General features: G+C 36.7%; 1 protein-coding gene across 30 annotated transcripts in view; it reads right to left on the bottom strand.

Annotated features, from left to right (window-relative positions):
* LOC139139083 (dual specificity protein phosphatase CDC14AB-like) overlaps positions 1 to 23,780 on the bottom strand; it is a 50,156-nt gene that overhangs the window by 13,916 nt on the left and 12,460 nt on the right. For 12 of the 30 annotated variants that reach the window (XM_070707834.1, XM_070707836.1, XM_070707825.1 and 9 more), the window contains 8 exons: positions 13,051 to 13,180; positions 10,103 to 10,190; positions 8,697 to 8,927; positions 8,217 to 8,355; positions 7,644 to 7,794; positions 6,139 to 6,210; positions 2,599 to 2,714; positions 1,906 to 1,953 (listed from right to left, as the gene is read on the bottom strand). In XM_070707834.1, the coding sequence (XP_070563935.1) occupies positions 1,906 to 1,953; positions 2,599 to 2,714; positions 6,139 to 6,210; positions 7,644 to 7,794; positions 8,217 to 8,355; positions 8,697 to 8,927; positions 10,103 to 10,190; positions 13,051 to 13,180 (975 nt within the window). Of the gene's footprint in view, positions 1 to 1,217; positions 1,245 to 1,905; positions 1,954 to 2,598; positions 2,715 to 6,138; positions 6,211 to 7,643; positions 7,795 to 8,216; positions 8,356 to 8,696; positions 8,928 to 10,102; positions 10,191 to 13,050; positions 13,181 to 23,780 lie in introns of all 30 variants that reach the window. The other 18 variants (XM_070707841.1, XM_070707835.1, XM_070707843.1 and 15 more) reach the window with 3 other exon arrangements.

The following is a 23,780-nucleotide window of genomic DNA, read 5'->3' as shown; positions in this document are numbered from 1 at the left end:
GTAAAAAGGCATCAGGTATATGAACTCAATGAAGACTTTGTTAATTTTTATGAATATACAAACTCCAAATCCAGAGAAACTCGGCGTTACAAGTTAGTGACAGCCATTCTATCAAAGATGTTACATAGTCATTGAATCAGCAGACATTTATTGTATTTTTTAGTCAGAGAGTTTGCTACACAGTGCCATGGTGTAATAGTCAGTAAGACTGCAATTCTTGTCTAACAGTCACTGTTATCGATCGACCAAAAGTGTGCGGCAGGCAGGTAAATTTATGCAACCTAGATGACCAAGTAGAAAAAACGTCCAATACAACATGAGCATTAACATTTCATAAAGTCCTGCAGTAGTCATATCGGTGATAAATGACAGAATCATAAAATTGATAATTTTCAGAAGAGACTACTGACAAGCAAAAGGCCCTAAAAATTTCTGCACAATCACATCTGTCCCAAGGCAGTGTATGTTTTCTGACAAAAGTATCTCTGGTTTGGGTTTTGGCACTTTCCCAGCATATGACTCGACAAAAATCTTTGACTTGGCTACTGAAAAACAAGGAGGCCTACCTAGGTTGCATGGGGAACGGAAGTGTATATGCAATGGGAATGTTGGATTCTGAGTGACTCATTGTACTTCTCTTGTATACTCTGTCAGTGCCCAAGCAAAGCTGTGACCCTTTTGTAACCTTTCCCAGCATTCATAGCCTCAACTTATTGGAGAAACTAAATCATTTTCAATTTCTCAAACCCCACTGCAATGTTGGGACACTGAGCTTCGGATCACTTTAGGGTATAAACGAGCGTACTTTCAACATCATGATCATTTAATTTTACACCATTATCCTGCTTTGAACTATGGAAAAGTTTGCTGCTGATATTTGTTGTAGATAAATTTTCAACAATCTTCATTTGTGTTCATAATTCAATATCTTAACAGGGAAGCCTGCTCTACATGGAGATAAAGACTCGCACTGACAGAGTAAAACATACATCAAAATCTCAGAACGGACGGGGAAAAACACACTAAAATTGACTGATCGTAATTATATTTTAGTAAAAGAACATACTCCATGCTCCGCAAACCCAAACATGAAACGCAGAGAAGTGTAAGAGCATGTAAAAAACAAAAACAAACAGAAATCCATGCAAATAAAAATAAAGATAAAGCTAATAGACAGGAAAAGTAAATTTTGATGCATTGTGATCCTACAAGATTACCTTAAAAGGCTTTTCAGTGCATTGCCACTGTAGAAGAGTGAAATAGACAATTAAGTGCATTCAGATTCATAATTTGATTTCCTTTTTTTTCGGCTTTAGCCTAGAATACCAGAGTAATTATAGCTAGGAAAGGCAGATCTACTGTTACAGATTACATTAGAGAGTTAAAATTATGGTAGATCATAGTCTTCAGAATATTCCATGAAGGTACACCGATGTGGACATTCTCTAAGTTTGCATGCTATTCTGTTACAGAAACCCTTACAGCATGAAGAAACCAAACATTTTTTTTCTTTTGTTCTGCCACCAAGAGTTTATAGTACTTGGAGCTATAGAATGTTGTCTTGGTAGATTAAACGTGTAGCTCTGTACATTTCACTGATGCACAGAAGCTATTGTAAACCAAACATATTTTCTCATTCTTTGCCCTTTGGGGAATTTACCAGTGGTGCTTAAGTATTCATATAAAGCTATGAATGATTAACATGATACCAAAAAAGGCAAGCAAAATGCATATATCACAACAAAAAGTCAGACATCAGCTTTCAAACAAAAGTCCATGTTTTTATGAAAGATGACAGTATAATCTAAGAGTGTACAGGAAACAGGCAAAGTGCGAAATTTCCGATACTTGTATCAGAATTCCTATCACAAGGCTTTGAAGAGACTAGTCATAGTGATTGCTTACCTGAATGGCTGAGAGGGTGACCTGGAATGAATTTTACCATCTTCTAGCCTAATAAAATTGAGAAAAGGTATCTTTCCGTTATTTACTTCTTCACTGTATATAGTGACCTGAGTTTATGTTCCGTGAAAGAGCTTTGTGTTGAAAGATATCCTGTATTTGCATTATTTTGTGGCTTGCACCGCAAACTGCATCTTGCCTGTACAGTCCTTTTTTTGCCAGGATTGGGTAACAAGAAAATAACTTGGGAGACATGACAGTGTTGTTTGCGACTGCATGTATCTCGGTGTAAAAGACTGATCAAACAAGTTGTTGCAAAAAAACTGCTGTACAGTTGTTCTTTTGCTTGTCCAGTTGGGATGAGCTATCATGCTCTCCTATGAAATATCTATTTGTAATGTGATGTCTGGTGTTCATGTGTCTTCAGTCCATGCCACGATGTTTTAAATTCAGCACAGTACACGTATATTTGACCGTGTAAAAGTTCTGCGTTACCAGCGTTTTTTTACACGAAATGCTGAGACTAATTATTCTAATATGTACATCTACACTATCATTCCATCAGTACTAAGTCACATTAAACCTTTGAACCCAGGCTCGTGGATGAACCTCCACATGATGTCATAGGTCACACTATGAGTCACGGTTCAGAGGTTTTACATAGTACTTCACAATGCACATAGCCTTTTCACTCACTTGAGAGCTCCCGTAGTTGCCGATCTGGGTTTCCTCGCCAATTTCAACTGTCTTAGTTTGTCACCCTGGGTCCAGATGGCTTGTTGACCCCTTCTTGACCTTCCGTCATAGTCAGGCTGTAAAAGGCACAGAGAATTTCACAACAATTAAAATGTGAGCCTGGGGTCTACACATGAAAACTGTTTGTATTGAAATTTGCAACTTACAAACGGACAACACTGTATGTCAAGGGGATGCCATCTTTCAAGCAAGGCAATGGCATGTAGTAGAGAGAGAGAGTACATGTAGTTATGATGTGTATGGAAGAATAAATAGCTGTTATGGGAAGGAAAGAGCCACCTGAAAGACAAACATGGGCAAATATGGAGTATAAACAGATACAGCTGTTGTAGCTGCTGCATACTAAAGTAGAAACAGTAAGGTGAAGGCGTGCATAGCAATAGTACTGGTAGAGTCCATGAATGGATAAAGATATGCTAAAACTACATTGTTTATACTGCACTGTTTTGTCACAGTGATATGTCTAGGGGAAGGGTTGCCACAAATGAGATTAAATGAGATTCCTCATCAGACATAATGTAAAAATATTTGGATTATCAGGAATTGGGGGAGGGGGGATGGATGGGGGGGGGTGGTAATTATCCTTTGTAAGTGTATAGATGGTCAGGGTTCTATTACATTCCCACACTGAATCAAAGCAGAAGTGAAGTCAGATGACCAACTTGAGAGCAATTGCCCAGTCTAGACTTGATGGAGCTAGCAGTAGTTAGTGGATTGGAAAGATGTGGTGTGTTCCTCTGTATCATATACAATGATCTGGTCACAGATACAGTGAATAATTCTGCAGTACAAGAAGGATCTGTCAGCATATACTTAACATGAAGGTAACTAATCATGGCGAGATAAACCATGATTTGAACATTTCTTCCTAATCTGACAAGTGAGATGACCAGACTGGCCAGTTATGTGTAATTGGATGCAACACTTAGAGATTACAAAAGGCTTGGAATGAGCAATGAGATTCATATCATGCATTATGTAGCATGAGCTATACAATGAAACGAGTCGTGATGCCACAAGATGGCACCCAAACTCAAAAAGATGAAGCTACACACATAACAGGAGGCCAAAACAAACTAAGTGGTAATGGAAAATTTGTACCGTTACAAGAAATGGACACAGACAGCTGAGGATAGTGGCTGACTAGAATAACATTACCAATGACACTGATGATGTAAACATGATATAACATGTATGACAGTAAACAGTTAATTAAATCCTGAAGTGAAAACAAAGCCATTGTTTGGAAACAATAGAGAATTACATAAATAGAAAAAAATGAACGAACAGAAAATGTAACACATTAAATGTTTGAGGAAGGTAAGAGAAGTGAAATGAAATGAAGAGTTTTCACATCACAGTATAAAGCAACAAATGAGTAACTTAAAATCACACAATGATACATGTAAGCCAGACTTGAAATTCACATGTTATGTTGTTAGTGGCTTCAAAACACACATTTGTTGTTATTCAAAACCACACACGAAGCCCTTCTACAGAAATATAGCTGTAATGCTTTCTATGGTACCATACTTTCAGTTACCAGCCCTGACGGATCTAACAAGCAAAAGAACATCATCTGTCCAAATTAAGGTATATTTGGACTCAAAAATATTTAAAATGCATTTTTGGTCTCCGACTTCTCGTGGGCTCATTTGAGCTCCTGTAGTAAATAAAGTTTTCACCAGCTTATTATTGTGACAATTGACAATTTCATTTTCTCAAGCTGAATTAACACAGGGACGGTAGCCATTTTGAATTTCAAGAGTCAGTAAATATTGAGTAATTTTTTTTTCTCTAGTATTAAAGTTTGTGTAATGACCTCCGATTTTCATTCTTGATCTCAAGGGACATTGGTTTAAAGTTTCATAGAGGAAAGCTTGGGCAAAGTTTATAATAAGTCTTTCAATTTCCAGGTACAAGCTGCTTTCGTGTGTGAGTATCGTAGAAATCTACATGGTGATTGGTTGATTTGCATCACATGACTCACACAATCATTAGAGTTACCATGCACTGTGAATTAAGAAAGACTGCATTTTCATTGGTTGAATGTCACCAAAATTTGTTACAATCATGCTGCAAGTCACAAATGATGCTATTGATAACATTACACAATGGAAGTCACAATGAAATTTGACAGTTATGCATAAATAGTGCATTACTTGGATGTCCCAAGTTAATGGAAAATGAAAAGTATCTCTGTGCATCCCTTTAGCGTAGTGGGATGTGGGAGGGGGAGGGGGATGTTTGCAAGCACACTTCCCTGCATTACAGTCTACCTTTCTAATAAAATGAATCACCATAAAATTCATTGATTTAACAGCTCAATACAAATGCTGATGTTAGTAAAACACATTATTTCTATGTGTTACAGAATGTTTTTTTTTGCCAATGCCACACCAAGCTATGAGAGCAACACATGACAAAGACAAAGGTCACACATGCACACATCAAAGCAAATGAGCTGATGTACTGACAAGGGTTTCCTGACATGGATACTTTTATGGGAATTTAACCATCGGGTACTGGCAGAGTTGGAACATCAGACTAATAAAAGCAAATTGATACCATTCTACAACACTGCTGACCTGTCTCAATCAATATGGCCTTTATTGTCATATTATGAGGATGTACATATTTCAGTGTCTCATTGTGGTTTGGATGTTTGTAACAGTCATTTCAATGATTGCAACAAGCAGACAACATGGAATGTTTTGTCTGAATATTTGGTGGTAGAAGCTGAGTTTACTGAATAATAATTTTCTGACATTTTATCAGGCTTTTTCCTTCAATTTTTTTGCCAAATGCTTACAGGATACTAACTTCCATGATATACCCTGTTCAAAGACTCTACTGTCACAAACTATGCTGGGCCATGTCGGCAATGATTGTGCTAAAATGCAGCAAATTGACACACACAGCTATTTGAACTTGGACTTGCTGTCCTCCTGTGATAACAACAAATGATGGAAAAACTATGAAATGAACATTCTTTGATGCTACAAATAGACCCCATCATTGAAACCACCTTGCTTAATCTATAATTCCAGCTGAGTGCAAAGGCTTTTAAAATATCAAAAATTCACATTACGTTCAGTGTTCATTTTGGTCTGTACAAGATATATTACAAGGCACACTGCACGATTAGTTGTCATCAACTCATTGCAACAAACACAGACAGGGAAATGTATGAAACATGTACACAAGACACAACAGTCATACAAACATTGCGCAGTTTCTACACAGAAAACACAACGAGAGGATACCCATAGAACACATGCATATAGAAGCATGGCACCACTCTATTACTACCCGTAAAGTCTATACATCTGCCCTTTTTAGTATTTTTTTATTTTAGATACCACACTATCCCTACACCCCTAGACTATCCTACTACTACACAAACCAAGCTCACCTAAAATTTTTCAAAAAAGATCTGAACATTCATGTTGGTTTGGGGTGGGCAAAGCATTTTTTTACCTGATATTTATCTAATGTATACAGGTCATTATGGTTAGCATCACTGTCTGCTGTGTTTGCATCACTCTCATCCTGTAACAAGGTATAGAATAGCAAATTGCTACAGTGTTTCACAGACAAAGTGTCAATCATCTGCCACCTGACTAGGTCACCCAATCAGAGTGTGAGCTTCAATGTCATCAGTTTTTAAAAACAGTCACTGACTGATGAAATCATATTCTGGTATCTAGTCCTCATTTTAAACTTAAATGACGGCCAGATACAAGACAAATGAAATCAACTTCTGTCAGCTATATTTGAAATAGACATGTCATGCAGCTGTTAAGCATGAGTGGCTCACTTTCGCTGATGTTTTTCCATTTTTCAATAACTACACTGGTAGCCTAAGCCTGCAAGATACCATCTCAATCAAACATAGCTTTTTGTGGTTTGAGAGACTTCTTCACTGCATGACTCAATTAAATGCTGTATGCATTAACAAATAACATGGACATAACTGTCTAATAAACCTTTATTTCTGAGATGGTATCTGCAGAGAAAATAACAATCAGTGGCTAAAAAATGTTGCTGTTGTATCTTTACCCCCTCAAACACGGAAAATGCTATGTGTGTTCTGAATTGCTTAGCTCACATCCTCAAGCTAAAAACAAGGTGGCAAATGAGAATTTCTCCCACGCTTAAATGTATGAAACTTTGGTTGGTATAGCAGTCACTGAGCACAGTTGATCAACACTGTAGCTCAGCTGTTGGCCTATGCCACCAAAGTTACAAACATAAAACACTTCAATGAACCAACCAAAGTACCCTCATATTACATGAGAAAGTCTGTCACCATAATTGGAAAAATAACTCCATTCATTGTGAATTTGTCCACAACTTTGTACAAAGCTTTTTCATCTCAGTCCAACCTTTCCGTGACCAAAATTTTGGTAAACTCTTTTTTTCTGGGATGAATTTGGACATCAATTCCCGAAAGTGACCGTAAAAGGTTTCACCGAAAAAATGTTTTATGTTAATACAGTATTCGAGTGCCACATTAATGAGTTTTGAAATGCAGGTTGTGGATTGTGTTTGACACGGTGACAAACCCTTCTCAAATGTTTTTGTTTGAACTGGCTGTAACATCAGTAATTACAGTATCACTTTAACAGTTTCAAAGTTGAAAGTTCAAAGCAATAAAGCTGACTTTGGTGAACACAAAAGGTTTTTGTGATATCAGCAATTAAAATAAAGATCAATGATGCTATGTCATGTAACAATTGCTGATAAAAGTGAAATTACGAAACATAATGAAGGTTGGCCGGTATGTCACTACATGCCAGCCCTTCACCACAGGCCTATCAGGCTATGTAAAAGAAAAATGTACTATACAGGTAGTACCAATTCCAAATTTTCAAAAACATTAAGGGAAATCACTCTGTCATATTGTAACAGCTGAAAAAGTTTTAAAAAGCTTTTTAAGTCATGAATGGGTCTGGTTTTGAATTAACCTGAACTGTACCTACCTCCATTTTGGAGTAGCCTCTGTCAGTATCCTCTATGGAGATATCATCCACTGCAGACAAGATATTTGTGACACTAGATTTGTTCGTTAGCCTGCCTTCCTTCTGCTTCTTTCTGTAAATGTCTCCCTGAACCCACATGCTTGCCTGTTTCCTGCAGATGTGGGAATGAGCCATTGTTAAAAAGCCAGTCCTCAGTGCCTGGTTTTCACATTTGTACTTGTTCAAACTGATGACAGGTATTTGAATGTTGTTCAGTCTGTTCTCTTCCACTGAAAATTTTTAGCGAGTATCAATTTCTTATGATAAAGTTCCTGCTATTGGGGAATAGATATATTGGCAATACTACGAAGGCTATTACAGTCTGACTTACAGAGGAAAAGAAATTCAACTCACACAGCCATAATACACTCAACAATAAAGCGCCACCATGTGTTCTTACCAGGAAAGTCTACTCATATCATTCTGTCCATCATGACCATATGTGAGTTTACAAATAACAGAGTGCTTTTCATCGTAAAAAAGTCTGGAGCAGTGAAAGCTTTCTGAAATGTGCTTTAGGACAGCGACACTTACTCTTCTAGAAAGTGCTGCTGGGGTCCGATGACAGAGCCTGGTCTACATGTCCGGAGCCAGGCTATACACTCGGCTGCTGTAAATCTGTAGTGTTTCATCATGTAACATGCTATAAGTGTCCCCGTACGTCCAAGACCAGCTGTTGATTTAATAAAAAATATTAAAATGAATTTTTTCTGACAATGAGGAAGTAATCATTTAATAAAGCTGATTTACTCCACTGAAGGATCTCACTGTCTAAGCCCCTAAGATTCACATACAGTTTCCTAAATTCATCTGGTTCACCAGCAAAATTCACTATAATAGACTGTTTTACCAGCCTTTCACCACCATGGTTAAGCCTAAACCCAATTTGTTATCTATTGTGATTGTGGACCTGTTCACAGGAAATTGGGGTGCACAGGTTATTACACTGCTTTCTATATCAACTAACAAGCCACATTCCCTTATGATTTATATTTACAAAACCTCAGACTCTACCTTTACAGTGTACAGCAATCGCTCCTTCTGCATTCTCGCACAGCGACAAGAATTTCTGTACATGGGCGTCGCTTGGAACGCTGCCATCCACGAAGAACAGATCGTGATGATCAAAGCCGGCATCTGTAAATCTTTTTGCATCATAGATTTTCTTGTTGAGCCGCACAACCACCGTGACGTTGTGCTTCCTGAAATAGGGGAAGTAAGCTTCCGGTGCATGCAGTGGATAACCTGGGTTGCAAAATAAAAAACCAGAAACACGATAAGCTTGCGTCCTAAAAAATATAGTTTACCACAAATAGGATAAATTTAAACTGATGATGAAGCTAACAAAACAAAAGGACCACTCTGAATACTGAAAGAGACTGCTGATTACAAAACAGATGCGCTGTATTAAATTTCTCAGCTTAACAATGGTACCTATGTAAATGTTCTATAGATGAAATATAGATATGTTCCAAAGATCTTAAATAATTTACATAATATACACTGTTTTCCTTAGTTTCCTTGTTCTGTCAGTGATCATTTAGTCAACTATCGAAAAAGTTAAACCCTCCTTTAATTTTTCTTTCTACACAGGTCTAACATCATTAGAAGAAAATAAACTGAAGCAAATTCTGGCACCTACTTGGTAACATACAGTTGTATATTACCACTGGAACAAACGTACATGCAAAACGTAAATAACAACTCTGATGTAAGCAAAAGACAATAAGCTGTCAAAATGTACCTGTGTACCAGTTGTTTTGTTTTGTAATATCTACATTTTCTGAAGTATGCACACTAAAGCACACAATGAAGGTATTGATGACCACAGTAAAGTACACGATACAGTTTGCATTGCTATCTCCCAAATAATAACATTAGCAAACAAAATACCATTGTCAAACTGAGACAATTTCCTATTATCAAGTTAATATTACAGACTGAATTATTTATTCATCACATTGTTTCCTGTTTAGCAGACATCTCTTTATGCAACCAAGATAAATCAACAGTTTGTTTTCCCGTAATATCAATACTTGGTTCTACTCAATCATTATTGCTGAGTAAGAAAACTAAGATGGAAATGATTGTGTCTCTCAGTGAAGGCTTGCTCAATATCAAGAAAGAATGTGCCTCGGGGATAAATACAGGTATGACAACACTAAATTTTTTACAATATATTGATGCTGCTTGCGCAACTCATTCTGAAGTTCCTGAGTACCTAATGAAATTTTTACATTCCTATTTTGTGTGAAAATCGAACATCGAATTTTCCCCACTGAGTTAACATGTTGATAGCCGCTATTTTACACTTTCAATCATGAGGTGAATATCATCTTAAGAGAAATGGCCAGAATGTAAACTTCACACACCATTTTTTCTTCAGTACTACAAAAGTTTGTTATCAAAATTTCACTCACCGTTTTCTATTTTACTCTTGTTATGGGGTCCGCTGAATGCCAGGAACTTGTCAGGAATGATCCAGTTGAAATCTCCGTTTTCAACACGCTGAAATTAAAATCAGAAATTGTAAAGATCAATCTAACACTTATGTACAGACTTGCTTTCTTTAGATCACACATGTATATTAGCTGACAGATAACACATGTAATTTCATGTAAAAGCATTAATACATGAATTAAAATACATCTTCTACTCAAGTATGTATGGCTGAAGTATGTTTATTAGATACATACTTCTACCAGTATACCCCCGGTATATAAATGGTCTGCATTTCATATGGTTATTTGCATAGAACTGCACTATCACCTTGGCAAATATGTACTATTTTGTCAGCATCCACAGTATACAATACTCAATCTACAGTCACATCAACCTGATACCTCTGGAAAAAAGCTGCCTCATTTAACCAGATTGACAATTCACCTCTTGATGGATTTACCATTTCAAAGATATGAATACAGGCAAATGCTGCGTGATTAGATATCAAAGGAAATAATTACTGCTGGACTATAAAACCCTTTCACTATTTGTAACAGCTCCATCATTGCGTGATTTGATGCACTTGGTCATAAAGGGGTTACAAAGCTGACACAAGTCATTTCATTGCTTGGAACTACTTCCTTCCCATATGCAACTGTGGAAAGGTATGAACGCCTTGGCTTTCATGTAGAGTGCCTGTCTACCACGTCATGGCTGCTTTCAATTATTTTCAAATCACAGATGAATGAAAATCACCTGAAATCTGGGTCTTTCTTTCTTTCTTTTTTCAAAGTCACTCAAACCACCTGCTACGATGGTGCCAGTATGCTGCTCGGTAAAGTAATTACATCAAAATCAACCATTTTCAGTTGGCTCAATAAGGCTTACTCTTTGGAAAAGAGCCTTGCCTACAGAACGTACAATCCTAATTACGCTGAGGAAATCCCTAGGGGGTTAAGGCCTGCAGCGATGCATTATTACCGCTTGGATTCAAACAATGCCTTCATTAAAAGCCATTCCTATGGTAACACATTACGATAATCGTCCGTTGAATGAAATGCTACAGAAATTTTCATCGATTGTTGCCATGACAAATGTAAAGTGACTGTTTAATCAACTGCATAAATGACTCCTAATATATATTTCATTGCTGCGTCAATTTCACATGTGTAATTTTTACATCAAAATAACTATGCATTTTATAGTTGAATGGACCGCTGTTCTGTGTAGTTTATGTGCTTTGCATCAAAAGAGAAACGATGTGAAATGGTCAATTCTGAAAACATTCCCTGATGCTCTCCTTTATTTTATATAATTCACATTTTTGAAATGCTTTGTTCATTTCACATTGCGATTCAGAAAGTAACCATGATGTTGAAAGAGTTGTCATTCAAATAGCAAAATGGATTTCTTTATAATTTCTTTATTTTTTTATAAAAATTAGCACTTCGATTGGTATAATAGTTTTGACGAGAACATCCATGTGTATATACCGGTATGTTATTAGACAAATATCTATTTTATATAAATATCTGTGTATGTATTGTATGTAAATATGAACGCATGCATATACAGTGTTTATGTATATAGATTCATATGTATATGTGTAGAAATACACTGTATATGTATAAATGAATGTAATATGCATGTATGTACAGGTATGTGCATATTTGAATGAATCTTGTGTGTGTGTATTATACCAACACGTGTATACCTATACATACAAAAGTACATGTATATACATACGGATAGACTGATGTATAGGAATGTATAGATCTACTGTTATAAATACAGGTATTATATCAATGTAGATGTTTAATTATAGACAATGTTATGTATTCGCCTATGAACATTTCGATACATGAGCATGTATGTACACATAAGAGCACCTATGTAGCATGTACAATGCAGCATGTAAAACGTTATATATTTTCCTATATCTGTAGCATGTAAATGTCAGAGTGATGTGGATCTAGGAGTTCATCTGTAAGTATGTATTTGGGAAACAAATAATTGCCTGTGAGATATAAGCTTAAGCTTTCCAATAAAAAAAGAATCACTAAGCACTTGAAAAGTTCACATTTCGCTGACGTGAGAAATCGCTTCCGGCCAATTAAAACAAATCAAATTTACAAGAATTTAAAATGTTGGGCAAATAAAAATAACCTTTGCGGTGAGTTTAAACACCATCATTAAATTTTCTGTGAGTAACAGAGAAAAAATTCCCCCACCAGTTGCCATGGAGATAGTAACATATTTGCTTTTCAATCAATGAATTTCTACTTTAATGAGCGTTTGCTTAATTGATCACCATGCACTGCAAGAAGACATTGAATTCTTCCAAGTGCTTTAACAAGTGTGTTTCCTCAAATGAAAGCTCCATACATTGTGTTCTCACACTTCCAATAACGCTGAAATACTACGTTCCACTTCATGTGTTTAGATGAGATTTTTTCAAAAGTCAAACCCTTAGTCTAAATCATTGATTGTGTCAACTATCAAGTTTTATATAGAAATGTGTGAAGACCTTAAGATGTTATTTTTGCTCAAAAGAGCTGTGAGTTGCGAAACATTGATAATTTGAGTGAAGTGTCACTGAAATCAATATGCCAACATTAAACACAGCATGCGCTTGTTATCACGCAAATATTAGCTTTCTCAATGGAATCGATCATTGTGCTAGTGGTGTATTTAGATTTCAATTGTGAAAGTTTCAGAAGTTGACAAAAACATTTGGGTTGTCAGGCAACATCTTGTGAAGGGTGAAACACACACACATAATATGACAACCTCCTGTGTGTATTCTATATGAAACACTGAAATTGCTCCCATCGTTCATTAATTTTCCCTTAACAGTTTTGTAATGACCACATGGCTTTTCCACTATGTACACGGTTGGGAAGGAAACGAATGGAATGACACTTACCTCATAGTGTTCATATTCCTCTACATCGAATGTATCAAAGTGAAAGAAACCAAGTTCTAAAGCTTTAGCTATTGCCTTGAGACAGTCTAGAAGTGTCAGGTTGTATGAACAGGTACCAAATGAGGCATCCCTGTGATATAGAGAAAAATAAAATAAAAGAGCGAAAAAAATATTGTTATAACTCGAAAAAAATGAGCAATGACTGCATTTTGATACAGACAATATACCTACAAAACTCCAATACCATAGGCCCACATGTTTTATGTCCATATGGACAGAAATTTAACAGATTACAAGAAGCATGAAAATTATAGGTATATTTGGAGTGCCTTGTGCCATAAAAATGTAGTCAAAGACATATGTCATTATTTAGACTTTATAGTCAACAGCAGAGTTGGTAAAACACCTGATACAAGCACACTGAAGCTGTATCGTGAATTTTAATTAACAACAACCTGTACCCAAACACGCAAACCTGCATATCATTAAAAGACACTGGTTTCCTGACAACCAAAGCTTTCATCAGCTGACTGTTCTGTCATATTATTACAGTCCTTAACAACATCAAGACTATGGAGTGGAAAATGTTATGCTAAATATTATTGCTTGACAAATATGTGAATATTACAGAATGTAAAATGTTTGAATTTCCTTTGACATTTACTCTCCTTTGGTTATTTTTATCACCATTATTGTATCGTATCAATTATCACTCATTAAATCCTTTGTATTGACACCTTTTAAGCAGAACTGCTTTTTAATGATATCATTTCAATTGACTCCATATGCATTTATCCTGAATAATGCTACACAACAGTTCAATACCTGACGTGACACTCCAGTAAACAGAGATGAGTGAATTTCACAGATGTGGATTTGTGTGACACAACAAAAAGTACCAGTATCAACACATTTCCGATTATGTAAAACTCAGTATTTTATAATGGACCATATTTGCCTCTAGTATGCTTTGATGTGAAGAGAATTATAGACTATTTGATTATACATTCTACAGTAGCTGTCTATGATGTCTCAGTGAGGGACAAATTCTTGGAAAAGGGGGATGGTGATGGAAGGAGACATACTGCATGACTCACAACTCATTACATGAAATTCAGCTGATCCATTTCACTGATGGAGAAAGGTTCAATTTTCAGTTAAAAACCCTGCAGGTACTGATCGTGATAGTTCCACTCAGAGGCTATCTTCAAGTGTATGTACCAGTAGTCTATTCAACCTGATCATGAAATCAAGTGGCAGCATACTGTACTGACAAACGCTGCACAATTTTCAATGATACATGTACCGGTATGTGTAAAAAGGGATAGTGTTACAGAATGTATACACACGTTTCAAATGAACATGTTTGCCTCATGGACAATCACAAAGTACTTTCTGTGGTTTCGCCTCCCTTGGTCACGTTAACGACATACACTGCAAGGTGCTGATAACTAATGCATACAATCTGTCTTGATTCAATTTCAAGTCTGAATGAAACCAGTGACTTTAATAAAAAAAATATCTGGTGCATTTTCCACTCTGTAATTCAATACCCAGGAAGTAGATAGGTGGTTGTGTTGCTGAATGTGGGAAAGCTGTTCCAGCGTAATTGGCAGTACAGTGAAATATACTGGTATTTTCACTGGTGTTACTCACATACCAGTGGTGTATCACAGTATTCTCAGCAATGCAATTGCCATACTGTGAATAACAGCAGTGAAATAGCACCGTGGTGATTTTGTCAAAGAATTCCACCTACAATTCCACCCAAGGTAATTCGGTAACATACTACACTGAAACATATACATGTATGTTTATACTGATTTCTATCATAAGTACATATTGCACAAAAGATTACATTCAGGTTTGTATCATATTTCAATCAGCGTACATCAACAGCAAAAGACTGATGCTACTAATCATTGATATTATTATTTATATTTAACCATTAACAAAGGTAGATATACAGATAAACACAATCATACCAGCAGTGTAATAAAAAGTATTTTGGGTTTTCTATTACTAATTTATGATTGTGACGGCATCATGTGTGTGTGTGTGTGTGTACACATAAAAATTAATATTTACTTTCCTCTTGTAGAAATGCCATATTTTTATTTACTTATTTTTAAATGTGCTTCAAACAGGAAATGTTATTTAACTCTATTTGTCAGTTATTTTAAACTTCTATTATGCTGCACATCATAGGAAGACCCTACGACTGTACATGTCAAGCAATTTTTCATTGAGCTCACAATGTACTTTGTCATTAACCTTTCCGAATATGATTGATTAAATTGCAGTTTGTCATCATCTAATTGCCAATGCGCCCACAGAACAAACTGAATTGGTGCATTTTGCCAAGTCATCCCTGTCAAATTAATATAGAGCTGTACGCTGCCCTGCACTGCACATCTTACGGCCACAACAGAACCAATATCAGAGTCCTCTGATACTGCAATCTAATTTGGCAGAAAGTGTCCCACACATAACTCATTTAGCAAGTCATGCATAAAAAGACTGCAAATATTTCATTCTTCTTCCATTGTAGATAAACAATGGGAAATTTAGCAATGATTCCTTTCTGACTGTCCTCATATATGTGTTTGTATTACATACCTGATGGCCTAACAACAGTAATTTTTCTATTTTATAGCTCTCTGTACGGGCAACTGTCTCCTGTTGCATGTGCAACTTTCTTCTTTGTCAAAGATATATGCATATACAAAACTGGTTACATTATCATTAACAAGGGCTAGACAGCAAGAATCCTGCTGACTTTCATGCCTTTTTGTGGTGAAATGTTTGGATCTTTAACCACATGAATTTGATTGGGACCTGTACCTAGTATATTTTTCATTGTGCTTCTGCGTTTTAATTTAAGTCATTTAAAAAAAAGTGTAATGAAAATTTGTCGTGATGCAGCTGCTTAGTACTTTTGTGTGTGTCACTGTCAGTTTATTAGGTATTTTAAAATTGCTATGACATAATTTATATTGCCTTTATTGTTATAGAGATCAGTTATTAGAATATGAATGATGATATGATAAAATTTCTACCAGCTGTGTCAGAATGAATGTAGTTCTCTATTATTCAGGCTGTTGTAACATATGATATAATGCTTCTGGTAATGCTTTCTATCCAGGACTCATATTTGTGACAGTTTTATTTGCATGTACGTGTGACTTAATTTTATCAAACCATGAATGGTTACAGGGTTTGTTATTTCGGTCACATTTGGTGGGTGAATTTTTTCAGGGTGTTTTGAGAGCAGAAATAAATGACAACATAATTTCACAATAGAAAAGAAAGGGTTTTTGATCCTTCTAACCAGTATTGTCCAGTACTGTCATATCAAAATTCCATATACATATGATGATATTATACCGTAATTTTATTGAAAAAAACAAAAACTTTTGCTCAGTGGCCATGTGCCTATTGATAAAACTATTGGTACTGCTATTGGCGTGCTGTACATCAAAGTTGGACTTTATGAGATTTCAATTGTTCAGTTTGCCTGAGTATACATGTATGTATAGACCCAACCACTCAATTGAAAACAACGGGATGAACCAAAGTCAAGTGGAAAAGAGACTTGAAGGGCCATTGTCATTGGCAATTCATTTTAAAATTGTGTGGTTCTTATACAATCAAGGAATGTAGTACAATCTACATGTACATTGGAGAGGACTGAAACTTACGATACAATGAATTATTATCTGTGCTAGATGCCAGGCTTGTATTCCATACCATTCAACATTTTCTCCAATTTTTATTTCCTTCAACCAGTGTAAGGAAATTTGCACATTCCAGTAACATTAACACTGACATTTTGAGTGGACCAGAAGTTGCAAATTATTTCTATGCTATACTGTGTTCCATTTACAATTTAAAAAAACTTTCAAATTTCTCTCACAAATGTTAAATAATTTGTGTTAAAAAAAAATTATTTGACACTTTGAGTTCCCTTCACCACAGGGGTCAATGGATGATTCAGAAATTGATAAAAGACGAACAAAAAGAAAAGAAAATGAGTATGGACCACCCAGGGATGAAACAAACAAAGCATAGATATTGTGTTATCACTGAGCAACTTGGCAAGGACAAATAGTGATTGCGGTATGAGAGCAATGCTTGAATGGAGGATGACAATAGCATTCCAGAAAACCCTACGTGGCTTCCTAGCAAGCAAAATATGATCACACTTCAATACCTTTCAAACCCTATGACGAAACAGTATTGCTCCCCCACCCACTTCCAATGCATTAAGTCAAGAGCTAACTGGTTTTAATACATCGGACTTCACAACAACAGCTGACGTCATCATATTAAAAAGGTTCAATAAATTGAAGTTATTATCAATTTTCTATTTTTAGCATTATCAGTTGATTCCATAGAGGATATCAGATCTAAGTGAAAGGTCCATTTCGCTGACCAAGCAATATTGAAATTGTGATTTTCATCAAGAAGGTGGAATGCAACTTTTGAAATTCTCTTGAAATATTTTACCAAGTTTATATCGATCATTTCTGAAATTGACTCACAAACACTTGCATGTATAAGGCTTCAATAAAAATTCTTCATGCAATGGATACAGTGGATCTTTTTCTGATGTAAGTATGACAGACCAATACATAATTTGCAAAAATATTGCGCAATTTTGTTAGGTCAGTTCATAACTTGCGAAGATGATTACGACACACAAATCTCAGTAAATCTTGCTTGCTATTCATAACCAGAGCAACTTTTTACAAAAAAATCAGGCTATTTTTAGGTTTTCATCAAATATAACATTGGCACATTTCACTTCAATTCCGCATTAGTAAGATTTGTCAGAAAAAAATTATGAGGCAATAGTACCTTTTCCATTGGGCATACAAAAGTCACACATACAGAGTGTCCTCTGAGTGTCAACATTTTTGAAATCCTCAAATCAATTTAACAATTTCTGGAAATATATTGTCATATATTGAAACCCTGTGAGTCTAAACAAGGCTTGATACACGTACATCCAATTTCTTCCACCAATTCTTTCAATTCACTTTGCTTTGTGATGGTACTCATTTAACTCTTTTGGAATATAAAAATCCATGAGAAATTTTAAATATCATATTGATTGCTTATCAACACATAATCATACGGTACATGTAGTACCGATATTTCACTTTGGCTGAGACTTTTTATAATATTTGACTCCTCTATTCGATGATGTAACAACTTTGGTATGTACAGAGGGCACTAGGTTACCTGCATTGATAATGGAACATGGTAAATCTAAACACAATATCCCTGAATACAAACCAGACTGGTAGGTGCACATTCTCAATACCTAGTGCTGGCATTCTCCTGGTAGCCGACTTTTCAGTGATGAGAGAGACAAACGATATCTTTATGGTACTACCGTAGTCAACTCTCTGATCAATTGCCATTCAAAGAGCCCTCCATCACCAGTGACTACTTTGGGTTTACCTTCCTTCCTTATTTTTTACTTCCTTTTTTGTTTCGTTTTATATAGTGGAAGTGCTGAAATACAAGAGCAAGTTGTCATCGAGTATAAATTGCTGTGCATGGTCGATGATGGGCCTCCATGCATTATGATACACTGTACAAGGTTCAATTGATTTTCAAGAGCCACAGAGTTACCTGGACAGCTGCCAAGACCTTTAATGTCCGTCTGACTTATTGATAAATGTCTCATGGCGTTTTAAAGCAAAAGAAACTTCAAAAGATCGGTCATCAGAGAGGGTTTGTAAGTAGTCCAAGGTTATCAAACAACGACCTTGATATTTGAATTTGAAACAATTCAGTGAATTAGAAACAAGGCCTTGCAAAACTTGTTTATTAAAATTTGTGAAATACTGATGGGCGAGGTGGGGTGGACTACAACAAAAGCTGCCTACTTTGCATGATAAAAGTTTTGACATCTCTGCCTCTTATGCTGCCATCACTTGGTAACGATCACTGCCTCTGGTATGACTGGGTCGCCATATACAAGAAGGCAGTTGACTGGCTGATTCATGCCTTGACCCCACAGTCAGGTCACGCTCTGCCTATCACAGGCTGGTTTGCATGGGGCAGAAAGTGAAGTGACCTGTGGCAACCTCTAAGTTATGGTGCTGATAGCGGTTGCTGATGTCACTCTGTGCATATAAATTGTTACCACTGACAAAAAGCCAAAATGCCGATACAATAATAAGACAAACAATTACTGCTATGTTAAATATTTAGCACGTATATACAACATAACGCTACAAAACTTAGAAGTGCACACTTGAAATTTAGAAAACTTTGAAAAAATTTACAAAACATCATGGTTGAGAACTGTAAATAAATATACTTAATGGGCACTAGTGTGAATAATTATTTACATTACCATTTGTGGTTAAACTCTGTAAATAAAATACAGAAGATTTCAAACCGGTGAAAAAAAGAACATTACCCTGAATTATAAATAATTGACAAAGGTAGCTAGATTGTCTGCTAGTACGACTATCACCTATGGATACTGTTGTTTACGACAGCCAGTAATTCAACACCAAAGTTCTTTCTATTGTCTGCCACTGCATTCACGGATAACCTTTACTGAGTGCATGTCAGTGGAAGAACCATGTTCATGTTTTTTCTTGAGACACTCAGCTAAACAAACCGAACATTTCATATTTGATTTGGTCAACACTCCTGTGGGAGTGGTGTGTATTCTGGGATCTAATCTACCCGTAGAGTTGTGAGGATTAGCAGTGTAGTCTAGACTATTGTAGTCAATTCTCAAATTCATCAGTCTAGATCAGCGCTAGCAGAACAGATATTTGTGTCTAGCTTCACAGAAGCACTACAGAATTTACCATGCATCTTTTGTCATACCGGGTATATTGCTTCTGGTACTGAATGAACAGTACGAAATATATTTACGCTCAGAGAAGACAATTCCAAGCAAGCGTTCTACCGTTGATGTGGTCTAGATTTAAAATGTTGATGCATGTCAGAACACCACTTGCTAAGAATCAGTACCAATTACAATATTGCAGCATGTGAAAGCTCGGTACACGCCCTTACAAAATGTTACAATTTTACCTATGTACCGTATGTTGGGTTAAATGTCAGGACGATTACACATTAAAATCAAAATCTGTTCAAATTAGACAGAATTGATTTGTTCTAAATATGTTAAGAAGATAAACATTTCATGCACTGTTAGAGAAGTGGGTTGGTTAAGATTATTATGGGGTTCACATCTAGGCCCAGGGCCGGCCAGAACTAATCCGGCAGAATGTGAGAAGATAAGCTAATCTTTTGTCCGCGTTCACATTACGTTCAACGCTGTCCTAGCCTAGATCATTTGGTAGCGTCTAGTCAACCTTTGAGCTTATACAGGTCACAATGGCTGTCTTCGACAACAGGACCATGTTCGTCCTGTTCTGGTTGTTTTTACGATTTTTGCGATTGAGACGGGACAATTTGACCCATCGATCGCAAAAACGAGGTATCTGGTATACTGGTGAACCAGTTACGTTTGCATTGATCTGAGCTACGATCAAACCCATGCTCTGACAAACGCTGTGAGATGATATTGTAGGCGATTCGATCCCTTGACGTGCCGTCCATCAGATTTTTCACCATATCTTCGTTCCAAATGCCTAAAAGACACTTGATTTCTTCCGTAGCCCAGTTGACTCCTCGACTCGCCATGTCTAAAATGGGCAGATCGTCCATGTAGCCGACACGAACACGAAGTGTCTGTGAGCGGCTACCAAAAACTATGAAAAATAGTAAAGAATGAGCTACAAAATCACCGTCACTTTTAAGTTGCGGGTAGAATAAGTCTGTGCCTTTGTAAAAAATACTATAAAAATAGTAGAAAGTGAACAACCAGCTGAAAGTTAGTCGAGGAGACCTTAACCGCATATCATTTGCATCTCATTGTCGGCTACATGGACTGTGTGCCCTAAAAGGATACTGAATCGTCAAATAGGTCAAAGACTACACTGCATGTCAACTACAGAGGGCGTCAACTGGGACCTGAGTCGGACAAAACGCGTTCACATACGCTGTTTACTGCTCGGCCAGAGACCTGGGTCGGCCACAAACCACCGCTCTCGACTAGGACAGAAATTGTCCGGACAGTGGCCGCCAGAACCGTTCACACCTGTTTTTTTGGTCGGCCACGAACCTGGCTAGGACAAGGGCCTAGTCTTTTTTGGCTAATGTGAACGGCCCTTATGTGACTGAACTATACAGAAAATTACTTATTTTGCATTAGTGTTTTTTCCTCTTTTCTTCACAAGACGAACTAGAAAGAAAGAGTCAATTTGCAATCACGGAGTTCCAAAATGAAGTGTTTCCAATATTTTGTGTCTTTATCAAGTCCTTAACTTATAGGTGCCCCCACCCTTGGCAGACAAGGATACACTGTTACATCCCCATACATAAACATTCTCAGAGACCAAAGGCGAAATCAATTTCTTCAGTGGGCGACAAACTGAAGCACATGATATCAGCAGTTATCTAGTTAAACCCTCCTTTATTTAAACTAAACTCATAATGTCCAATAACTTGCAGCATTTTGGAATGGAAATATCAAGTCAATCAGAAGATATATAAAACGTGTAAAACTCATAAAATTGAGAGCTCTATGTGATACAACACATTTCACTAGAATTTATGGTCCATGAAATACCAAAAAGATATGGCATGGATACTTTATCAGACAGGCCTGCCATAGAAACAGACAGCTGGAAAGACTTGTATTTGATGGAAAGGACTGTAATAAATTCATTCAGGCATGTGCAATAGCACTTTTCACTTCTTTCAGCACATAGAGTTGTAAAATTATTAAATGACGACTTTTTCATCATATCAACAAATACACTAAACATGCAAACAGACAAGAGTTTCACTGTCACAATCTAAATATATATCTCCTGTTCAAATAATGCTGAGCTGTAACATCTCCTTCTACAAAACTGACAGACAAGTAGCACCATAAAATTCCGAAAACAGAAATACGTTTCCATCCATCTACTACCAGTATTGGTTTATTTCTCAAAAGCTAAAAAAAAATTCTATGAAAATGAATCATTACCATTTGTACATGTAAACTCTGTTGGCATGATTTGTAAATGTTACTTGAGTATCTTTGACAACAGTAATAAAACTGCTTACGGCAAGTAACCCCTTGCAGTTTACATAGTGTTTATTTTTACGTCTGAGTACTTGCCGACTTTTGAAATAAGTTGAGAACATTAATACAACCAAGTGTTTCTTTCGCTGATACCGGTATACAACATCTGGTACAAAGTCAGCGTCAAATTTTCCCTTTTCTTTGCCTAAATAACTTGGAGTCTTTCATATATAGAAACACTGTTTGTTTACTGAAATTATGGACATTTTTTTTAACTTTCACTGAAAGATCCCTTTCACTGCACTGAGGCAGAATCTAGTCTATTTTTCTGCAATGGGATGCCTCTTGAACATAGCTGTCATGCATAATGTGCCCATAAACACAACATCACACAGTTCAGTGACTGCATAAATAACATCACTGAAATATTCTAATTATTTCCCTGCAAAGGGCAGCAGTGTAGCTGCTTAGAGTTTGACAAGATGGCCCGAGTCAGTGAAGTCACAAAAAAGTTACTTTAATTAAACTGTACTGAGTGAAGCGACAGTGGCTCTAGCTGTTGCCTTCAAGTTCAATCTCACTTCCCATGCATACAGTACAAGTCTGACCTTGCAGTTTCAAGTACATGGGACAATGACTCCATTGGTTAACGTCTTGTGTCAAGACACACTGACACACATGTGCATGACAAATGTCAGACTACACCTTGAAGACACAATGTCTGTGGCAGGGGAAAAACCAAGATCAAAACAAGAATGAAGTAACCAACCCTGGGGTACAGTGACTTTTTCAACGGGCCTATTCATCAGCTTGGCGAGTGTATTGTGTTGTGAAAACTGCATCAAAGAAAGTGCAGCTACAACTCCCACGTGCTGACGTTTGGTATTCATCAATACTGTGCCTACACATTTTATCATTTGACACATGACCTCCCTACTCTGACATGCAGAGCTGCTCTCTGAGATCATAAGATGCAGCTAGGCCCCACACACACTGATATGAAATCTGGGCTCGGATTCAGAATGACACTCTAAATTGCTGTTTTTCAGCTAGTAAAACCTGGCAGCTCTGATATGAATCTGCAGTTTGGATGCGACCAATGAAAAGACAGCTCGATCAGATGCTACATGTAAAAGGTATTAACACCTACAGGATAATAAAATATAGCCTTCGGTTGTGTTCTCTACAAGCACGTCTGCACACACAGTATTGATGTTTCTCTCCTGATTTTCCTGTGGGTTTTAATGGCAAACCACGAAAAGTGTTATCACAAAGCTACACAGAGGTACATGTATTGACTAAAATAATTCAACTACAAAACCCATGTTCCCTGAAGCAAGACATCAGAAAGCAAATGGTTCACGTACATTAAATAGCACTCAAAATTTGGATTCTTCCTTCAAACACCTGTTTTTATCATGAAAATTTCCCCTAATGATAACAGGTCCACATAGTACTTGTGTACAGTAGCTATTTCACCACACACTGGTGGCATTCAAGTAAGCTTTAGCTATTCGATACTTCTAACAGGTTTCTTTGAAACCCTCCACTTCAAGATCAGGAAGCCAAGGAAGGTAATCCCATCACGTTACACTAAGAGTAAATCAACACC

This window comes from Ptychodera flava, chromosome 8 (assembly GCF_041260155.1).
Source record: "Ptychodera flava strain L36383 chromosome 8, AS_Pfla_20210202, whole genome shotgun sequence".
In the NCBI taxonomy this organism is placed as follows: Eukaryota; Metazoa; Hemichordata; class Enteropneusta; family Ptychoderidae; genus Ptychodera; species Ptychodera flava.
This window is presented reverse-complemented; position numbering and strand designations above follow the sequence as displayed.